Source organism: Phyllobates terribilis, unplaced genomic scaffold, assembly GCF_046119375.1.
Source record: "Phyllobates terribilis strain yellow unplaced genomic scaffold, ASM4611937v1 Scaffold_1__5_contigs__length_1240528914, whole genome shotgun sequence".
In the NCBI taxonomy this organism is placed as follows: Eukaryota; Metazoa; Chordata; class Amphibia; order Anura; family Dendrobatidae; genus Phyllobates; species Phyllobates terribilis.
The window spans coordinates 62360475-62371473 of NW_027362761.1; the positions used below are offsets into that span (position 1 = coordinate 62360475).

Sequence of the window (10999 nt, forward strand, 5' to 3'; positions counted from 1 at the left end):
ACTTTAGGAAGAGGGAGACTTTGATCCCACGGGATAGAGCTCTAGTGAGACCACATGATAAATATTGTGTTCAGTTTTGGAAGCCTCACCTGCAAAAAAAATATTAATAACAATGTTTCTTAATGTGATGTAGGAGCATCCATATTCTAAAGTACTTCTTGGCTTCTTGATAACTATAAGTAATACGCATTACTCTGCTTTGTTTCACTCTTTTTTATAGTTCATTTGAGCAAATCTATTAAAACGGCGCAACAGAAAAAGTGATATTGTTGCCCATAGCAACTGATCATAGCTTAGCTTTCAACGGTTGTCATGGGCAACAAGACTAGTTCTTTTCTGTTACGTAGACTTCATAGGATATATAAAAAAACAATATAGGCATCAGTTATTGAACTAGTATATCTCTCCATGTACTTAATTTCTCTGATGGTAACGTGGGTGTCCTTATGAAAGTGCCATGATCACCACCATCAGAATTAATGAATTACCCCCATTGTGCAGTCTTTACAAATGACCAATTATACACCAGTGAAATGTCATTGGGATTCCAAGTGACACAAGCCATTGTTAAAAAGTCCATAATAATGAGCTGTAAGTCTTTATTCATAGTGTTTTAAATTCAGCTTACATCATTAATTTCTACTTAGCTTCATTACCTCTCAAACACTGGTGTCAACTAGGTGGGGACCTAAGAAAACCATAATTTAATCCTTTTAGTGCCAAAGAGGACTGTGATACAGCAGAAATGGGGTTATATTAGACAAACACACTTCTAAAGGATTTAAAAAAAACTGACACACAGACTGAATATATACATTATATATTATACATATATATATAATGGAGTATAATAATGGGCAGTACTCACAGGGTCCAAGTGAAAAATTGTGGAGTTTTATTCACCCGTCTAGTTGTAATGTTTCAGCTGTAGTTGAGAGGTTGCAGGTTGCTTGGAAAAGGCTTCAGCTGGGAAACTTGATCTGTTGCTCCTAGATCGGTCTATAAAACTCCACATTTTTTCACCTGAAAAATCAGAGGACTTTCTTCTTGGTTATTTCCAAGAATGCCAAGAATGACGATTGTGCTGCTATTTTCTGTATAAATATAAATATATATAAATATATATATATATATATATATATATATATATATACATATATATTTGCGTGTCGTGTATGTGTATAAAATACATATATCAAAATAGAGCCAGCAAGTCCTTCAATAAAACTTAGTAATATATTTATTCTACGGCTAAGGTATGCAACGTTTCAGCTCTAACACTAAGCCTTTATCAGGTATAGAGTCAAAACTTCATATAACTTTGGCATGGAATAAATATTTTTCTAAGTTTCATTGAAGGACACGCTGCCTCCATTATATATATATATATATATATATATATATATATATATATTCATTCTAAATTGTTCTAAATTGCTTGCTCTTTACATTCAGAGATATTATAGGTAAGGATGACTTTGTCACCTGGAGTTACTATTTCATGTCTATGCTTACGGGATGATATGAACAATGTGCAAAAATGCAAAGGCACAGATAATATGGCCTTCTACATACTAATCGAAAAGAAAATATCTAACTACTACTGTACAGCATAAACAATGCTCAACATAAAAAAAAGTTTCTTCGGAACATAAAATAACCTGAATAGAATATTTAACGTAGTAAGGTTATCTAAATGTAACAAAAACTGCAAACCATAACAAAACAAATATGATTCATATAAGCACTGTGGCATTTTAGTACTTCTGAACTGTTTGGCCTTGATGGGAATGCACTAGTCCAGCAGCTTGGGGGGCATAGTTAATATACTAACAATATCGGAGAAACCTGAACACTAAATTGCATCTATTTTTTTTTATTTTGTGAAGGTTCTTGTTTTTTTTTATATTATTGTCTGCATAGAACTGGTATATTATACACACAGAGCAGTGATTATGGGGTCTATAGTTTGAGAGAGACCCCTTTGGCCATGATTTTCTATTCTTTATATTTGAACCATTTTTTCTTTAAATTTTATGTTCTCGCACCTATTATATAGTGCCAAGGAAGATGGCGGCGCTGTATAAATAGATGCTAATTATAAAAACTTCAGAATTATTAAGCTTCATATTTCTATTACTAATTTTGTTTTTTATTACTCGATAGTTGTTCAGCCATTTCTACCTAACATTGTATCAATACTTTTATTCTGTTGGACAATGTTTTAATTCCACCTATTCCGCATTTACTGCTCTTTGTTTCCATTCATTTACCTAATTACATAGAGAGTCCAAGCTCTTTTTCATATCAAGAAAAAAAATATAAAAAAATAAATAAAATCAAAGAAAAAAAAGATATAAAATAAGATATTATAGATAAGTATAGATATAAGTGTTAAGACAAAAATATCTGCCCTGGGAAAGCAGGTCTATACCTTTAACATGACATCCACACTGAGCCACACAGCAGATTGTATAGTATGAGACAGTGACCCAGCTGGGGAAAGATATTATCTGTAGCCGTTAATCATGTAAGGTTCACCTATGTTGCACAGTGAATCACATTAAAACAAACTAATCAAGTGTGATTAATAGCATTTAGAGTTGATTCAATATTGAAGCGTATTTTATGCAAAACCATTGAGAGTTTCTATTAAACAGGAACTCAATCAGCATAGTGGCCATTTAAATAGATGTTTTTGAAATAAGGACAAGGCCAAGGGCTGAAATATGGAGGAGGAGGGTAGGGCATCCACCACCAGCCTTACACATTCTGCCTTAATTAATGTAGCTTTAAAATAAAACCTTATCATGGGGGGAAATGTATCATCTATTTCTGAGGGACCAGGACACATTCTGGTGCAGGTGGTCCATCAGAAGCTGAGGACATTAGCTTCTGCTCCCTTTTGTCCTGCTCTATGTCTTACCCTAGAGAATAGCCAATGGGTGCATTGTTGTGTGAACATAAGACTACGCTGTGGATTTTATTATATAGTATTCCAATATTTATTGAAATAACATTTTAGGAACGTCATGTATTATCATAGTATAGTATTTTCAGCCCAATGTACTGTATGTATGACCAGTGGAGCACAGCTTGTCTATAAAGTTGCAGTGATTTTTCTGTCTGTACCATATATTTAATTTAATTCTAAATTTTATTTGCTTCTTTACTATTTTTGTCGCTTGCGATTTTCTTTGAACTCTAACTGCATTTTTTTAATCACAATTCATTTAATATTATTTATAGCATAAACTGCACATACTATCTAACTCACTGCTGTGATGATGTATTAATATGAGGTCTAAATACTTCTAATTCTAAATACTTGCTAAATCAGTGTTTAGGGCATAAATTTAAAATTGTAATAGATTTCCAACAGAATAATAAGTTTTCTCATAAAAGAAGTAATTTCGCACTATTGCGTTATAGCTTCTGATTTTAACTCTATGTTGAGGTCTGAGCAGAAGTCTACAGGGAACCTAAGCAACCGTCACTTTTCTACTGCACAATAAATCATCTGAATAGTCAAAGTCTTAATGTATGACTGAAATTGACAAATAATAAAGATGCAAGGGGTTATGTGATCAAGTGATTAAGTAAAAATCAATATTTCCATGAGAAGGCCCTCCACTGTGGCAATTGCTCTGCTGGATACAGTAGAGAGATTTTGATTAATATACTAGAAGTGAAATCTAAAGCGAATATATAAACAACAGTGACAGCTGTTGGGATGTGCCTGGTTGTGGTAGAGGGCACAAATCAAATGTGAGACCCTTTGTCTGCCAGTGATTGGTTCCATCCTCAAGGAGGAGGATCATTTAATATGGGGTTTATCTGTTGACTGTGAAATGCAAACCCTGTCTTTGCTTAAAAAAGCCTACATGTATTTTCAAACGCAAACCCAAGTGATATCGTACTAATAATGATGCTGATTATCATAGTTCATAACAGTTTGATATTTAATTCATGCCTTATTTAAAATGAATTCAGTAGCTCATTAGTTTTTTTTCATTTACAAATTCCTAAAAAATAATCTGCCTGGAGACATTAAGTAAATCAGGGTAATATTAATACTTAGAATCGTACAAATGGTAAATGCTATAATATGGGATTTGTTTATATAGTGGACAGGTTCACTGGACAACAAATTGAAATAATTGAATTAATGTGCAGGACCTTGTCCTCGATGCCCATTTTAATCTCTATCAGGGGAATGTTAGCTGCACTAAAATGCCACTTCTTCATGAAAAATGAATAAATCATTGTCTTCCTAAACTTATCATAATACATCACGTATTTCCCTTAATAAAAAACATTATAATATACACAATTTTTCCTTGTTTGAGACAGTCACAAACTTCCATTAGAGACTATTTTTAGCACTATGTGCACTAATATATATATATATATATATATATATATATAGTGAACTGGTATAAATAATGTGTGGTTAATTATATAATTCCAATATGTACAATAGCCTAATTAATTCATTTTACTAACATCAAAAGTAAGCCCATACTATACTATACTTAGTACTGGAATAAAAATAAGAATAAATAATAATAATAATAATAATTAGAAAATGTATACTTCCTAATATATAGCATTAATATTTAATAATAAGGAGCTATTGAATTACTTTATAAAAAAAACTGTAAATTAGTATCTTTTGATACTAGATAGAAAATTCCATAAATTCTATACACAATTAATAGTAACCAATGTGCAGCAATATCTGCCTGTTTATCGATGCAATATAGAAACATTGTAGCTAGTTAGAAATGTGCAGTATGGAGCACATGAGTACAAAGGAGGGGGCCCTTCATGTGCCACTGAGCAAGAGGCAGTAAATGTTGATGGATCTCTTTCTAATAAAGCATAGCCAGGGTTCCCCTCTGTGGATAATACAGCCCCTCACACAATGATCCCTACTCTTATACCCTGCATTACTTGCACCTTCCCCAGTATAGCAATGGATACATACACTGCTCCCTTTTCTCGGGTCGTGCCTTTGCCCAGTGCAGCTATTGTATCAGGGAGTGTGTTCAGCCTAATTGATTATATCAGTTGCATCTCCTTCTATCTGCAGGTTACTTACTGCACAGCCAATAATAGTTTAATACTAACCTACCAGACATGCAGAATCTAATACACCAGAACCATGTGCTCTCACTATTTAATATGTAAGTTGACTGTTGGTGGTCCATAATATTGCTCGCGTTAAAGGTGGGATTTTATCCCATAAGGACTGGGAACATTTAGTTTAACATAGAAATAACAGTTGCTACTATTATTCCAATCTTGTCTCCTTTATTAAAATTAAGATGGAAATTCATAATTGTATTTATTTTTATTTTACAATATTTTTACCAGCCCAGAAGAAATGGCAAGTATCGATCTGCTCTCATGTCATGAGTGTTGTCAGCAATGTTTGCATGGAACTAAAAGGCGCAGGGATGAGTCGGATGTGCTGCTTGAGTGACTCTGCAGTCTGCTATTCCGGCCACGGACACTGAACACAACTTGTGCACTTGTTTCCTGTGGCTACAGCATGCACACGAGCCGCATCCAGGAGGAAGAGTGTGTATGTACACATGTACCATACGTCCCTGGGCGGCTGGGCTCTGCTACCTCTGCAGACCATGGAAAAGATGAGGCTCACTTCTACACCAAGACATATATCATGTAATCTGAAATATACATTTAATATTTTAGTGTTTTTTCTCCTATTTAACTAAAAATGAAGAATATTCTAACTGGATGCCTAAACTGAGTATTAAACAAGGAAGGGGAAAATATTTAAATATAGGAATTAATATAAGGAGCAACTGGGACAAACGAAGTGATATGTGGGATATATCTATATATAAAATATATATATACATACTGTATATCGTGTATGTGTTTATATATGTATCTCCATATAGATATATGTATATCCACACACATATATATATTGATTGTGTATATGTGTCTATATAAATATAGATATATGTATATTCACACACACACATATATATTGATTGTGTATATGTGTCTATATATATATAAATATAGATATATGTATATACACACACATATATCTTGATTGTGTATATGTGTCTATATATATAAATACAGATATATGTATATACACACACATATATCTTGATTGTGTATATGTGTCTATATATATAAATACAGATATATGTATATACACACACATATATCTTGATTGTGTATATGTGTCTATATATATAAATACAGATATATGTATATACACACACATATATCTTGATTGTGTATATGTGTCTATATATATATATATATATACAGATATATGTATATACACACACATATATCTTGATTGTGTATATGTGTCTATATATATATATACAGATATATGTATATACACATATATCTTGATTGTGTATATGTGTCTATATATATATAAATATATGTATATCCACACACATATATCTATCTTGTATGTGTGTCTACATATATATATACATATAGATATATATCCACATATATATGTATAGATAGATGTATTTTTATAGGAAGCACTTTAAAGTAACTGTAAAAAAAAGGTTTCGTTTATATATAACACTGCAATACTGCTTATATTATTTGGGACCTATTAAAAGCCGGCTTGTGAGCATGTATATAGACACATCCTTATATAAACAGAATGCACATGGTTTGCTTAACACTTTATTCGCCTGTGCCAGAGCATATAAGTCACTGACAGCATTTCTGGAAATGCAGAATAAATGTACATGTGCTGTACAACGATGAAGATATTAATGTAGCTAACTAGACTACCTGCTCATTGCAATTATAGGGCAGTGAACTATAAATTGGCCATTGTTGCCAATGATTATAGATACCCAAATACTTACACTCCCCATCCGTACAAAGGTACTGCATTAAAGTTATGGGCTCCTAACGCGTATCAAATATTAAATTAGAAATAATAATAATACATATTTTTCATACAATATTAGTGGCTAAAATGCAATTATTGAAACACTGGCGACTATAACTAACAGTGAAGCTGTGACTGGTCTGCGATCAGCCTCCTCCCAGCTGAATGCAGCCCTGCAGGACACAATGTGGCAGCCCTGGGGCAGGTAAGTCAGTGCCGGGACTGCCAGCACGGCGGTAAGTGAACGAGCAGCCTACTTACTATGCATTGCTGCAAACGGGTCGTGCTTACAGTGTATTTCCATCGAAGCGATCCAGGGGTGTAGCAATCCCCTTAATAATAGTATGAGCTGCTGGATCCAATGCAATGAGGTCCGATCTGAGGTCAGATCCAGGTGTTAGCTCCTCGGGTGAGGGATCTGTCAGCAGCCTCCAGCAGGGCTGTGCACTCACTGTCCAGAGTTCATTGTGGTCTGGGGGTAAATCTCTGGAAATGTGGATCAGATCCCACTCAGTCCCCGCTGTAGAGTCCACTGCACACTTCACCAGTCTGCCTCTGCCTATCCATACAGACACATGTGGGCACACTGCTGATGCCAGCCTCTGCTCTACAGCACGGGTGGGACTGGCACAGAGTCCAGGGACTGCCCAGCCACCTCCTCGGCTCTCATAATAGGCGACACTGTGCTGGAGATATCACATCAATCATATGCAGGAAAATCCTCCAGCCCCGGCAGAGGCAGCCCCCTCCCGGTGCTTCTAGACCCCAGGAAAAGTTTCCTGGCGAGCAGCTTGTAGATCATTGATCGGTCCCTGTGAGCTGGAAAGTAGCCCCCGACTGTGGCAGTCACTTTGTAGGGGGAAGTCCCTGTGAGCAGAGGCTCAGGCTTCGGTAGGACAGTGAAGGTATGTGCAGTGCAGTAGACTCGCTGCTGCTGCTGTAGCGGCGGCTGCTCCTCCAGATCAGCACTGTCTTGTGTGCGGCGCCTTTCAGGACCTGTTTCAAGTGGACAGCGCTCGGGGCTAAGCTGTGCCGGCGGGGGGCGGGGCCTGCTGCGAGGCGCCACGTCAATCACCCTACAACTGTCATTCACGAAAGCCAAATGTGGGCGGCGCTTTACTTTGATTGGACAATTGCAGAGGGCGTGAGGCTAATGAGCTTTTATTGGCTCTCGGCGTGCGAATAAGAAGACCCAATGGACAGCGCTGCGTGACGTCACGTTCATTGACAAACGACTGGAAGTGTGGAGAAGTGAGTGTAGCCGAGCTCAAGCCCTGACTGATCCATATGGGGAGTAATGGGAACCCTGCGGGGACGGGATCGGGGAGGATCTGCCGCAGCTAACACCTGCCCATGTGATCTCAGCCTGCCACTGCTAATCAGGGGGACAAACCAGCACATCTGTACCGGCACTGTGTGCACACTGGCCTCCAGAGCGATTCCTTTACTGTGCTGGTATTTGGGGGAAAAAAAATATATATATGTGTGTGTGTGTGTGCTTGTATGTACATACTTGTATATGTATATATGTGCATGCGTGTGTGTGTGTGTACATATATATTATATATAGTATGTATGTGTGTGCAAGTACGTGTGTGTATACACACATATATATATATATATATATATATAATGCATGGTCACCTATTAGACACATACAAGCTACAGCATTATCAGCATTATATTGGACTGCTAATGCCATTGTCTACACACTCACACATGCACACACACACATATATACACACACATATATACACACACATACATGTGTGTACATATTAGCGGTCCAATATAAGGCTGTATATATATATATATATATATATATATATATATATATAAAACAGAAATCCTAGATTGCATGTTCCAGGATAGGAATAGACTACAGCCCATCCCATCTCCGGAGGAAATCTCAGTCTTTACCTCAACACTGCATAATCCCAAATGTGCTCTGCGCTATGGTGAATTACAAATAAGTGCCTCGCAATCTAAGACCCAAACCAAGCGTGCAAACTTCAATACATTTTATCCTTTTCTTCACTATACAATAAATCCCCATGATACCAAGTACTAGAAAATCGTACGCAGCCAAGACGTCTAAGTGAATCAAATACACATGGGCTGTCTTTACAGCAGCCACTAATAGTTTTATGAGGATTTTAAAGATATATCCATCATACACAACGAGAGAATTGCCTAAATATTCAGATTTTCCTTACATAGTCCAATACTTCATACATTTTATGTGTGCAGAAGACACAGATAATCTATTCAGTAAGATATGCTGTGCATAATAGTATATAATACTAGAAAGAAGAAAGGAAGAAAGAAATGTATATATGCATATAACTATACAACTATATATATATATACATATATACACATTTCTTTCTGTTTGTCTTTCTGTCATGTGTATATATATGTGTTCAATTACAGAAATACTTCCTCCGTTTGCCCTATTTGTTTTGGGGTGAATAACACTGGATTATTGTAGTTACATTGACAATATATCATCTGATTTGCAGCATTTTCCATTTTAAAACGTAAATATTGACATTTTCTAAATAAATTATTATATAAGCTTTGGTTTTTATTTTATTTTAACGAACACAAGAAAAAAAAAAAAAAAAACAGGCAAAAACTAGCCAGATGTCACACACCCTAGCTTTCTCATAAATACTCTAAAAAAAACTAAGAACAAAAATTAATAATCATTCATTGATAGAAAGCGTCTATTACGAATTCCAGGGTCCCTTATTAGTCTCCAAATGTATACACATATATGTAAATCCATCAATGAGCTTGTTAGTTTCCAACAGCAGCAATATGTATGGCGTCTGCAAGATTAGTAATATTAGGAAGGAAAATTATTCTTTCTACACAGGACAGGACCAATTAACCAACAGACTGAGCTTCCTCCACTTTATATTATACAGACTACCTTACCTATAATATATGTGTATGTATATATATATATATTATATATATATATATATATATGAAAATAATGCTGACATTATAAACAAAGTATCTTATGAGGGATCCAAACAAATCGATTTCATCGATGTATCAGCTGAGCAATAATCAAGCAGACAGTAAGAACAAACAGGAGAATAAAGTAACTCATCATTTTATATATCATTCTATCTATCTATCTATCTATCTATCTATCTATCTGTCTGTCTATCTATCTATCTATCCATCCGTATCAATCTAATCTATCATATTGTATGATGTGATTATTAAATACGCTAACACCATATAGAGATGCAGTTGAGCTGAATTTCCCTAGGATGTGAGGCTGTGCATCGAGTGAAATAAAAATTATATATATATTTTTTTTTTTTTGAAAAGTATATATATACTAATCGGGGATTCAGTGTATGTGTGTGTGTGTATATAAATATATTAAAAAGTATATATACATATATATACTTTTTCAATACATATATATATATAAATAAATACATACACTGAATTCCCCTATTATGTGACAATGTGCATCAAGTGAAATGGCATAATAGAATTGTTTTATTGCACACACACACACACATATATATATATATATATATATATATATATATATATATATATATGTATATATATATGTGTGTGTACACATATCTTTATATCCATATGTATATGTGTATATATGTATGTGAGTGTATATATATCTAGATAGTTACATAAATATATATATGTATGTATGTGTATGTATATATATATATATATGTATATATATATATATATATATATAAAATTTGTGTATGCACATTGTAATAATTGTATATACCTACACAAACAATGCCTCTGTATAATTTATCTGTCTCCTGCCTTTATAACATTAATCTACATTTCCACTTATTTTAGCATTTGCACCTCTTGTTTCCTGCTTCCACCCACGGACAGTAAATAACAGTGTGAACCCCCCTGTGTTATTAGTGCGTTAATAGTGTACCTTACAGGAAACAGATCTCACTGTATCCACCCAAGAGGCACTAGTGACTCATCTGGTAACACACAAGTTCTTATACTTCCTCTTAGACACTTGATATAATAATGTCCTGATAGCTGCGCCTCTCCCCC

The 10999-nt window shown here is 34.9% G+C and overlaps 1 protein-coding gene across 3 annotated transcripts in view; it reads right to left on the bottom strand.

Moving 5' to 3' along the window:
- Window positions 1-7913, bottom strand: part of PAX5 (paired box 5) — a 383086-nt gene extending 375173 nt beyond the window's left edge. For all 3 annotated transcript variants that reach the window (XM_073662499.1, XM_073662491.1, XM_073662510.1), the window contains exon 1: window positions 7178-7913. In XM_073662499.1, coding sequence (XP_073518600.1) covers window positions 7178-7220 — 43 coding nt within the window. In that variant the 5' untranslated portion in view covers window positions 7221-7913. The remainder of the gene's footprint in view (window positions 1-7177) is intronic.
- Between the last annotated feature and the right edge of the window lie 3086 nt (window positions 7914-10999).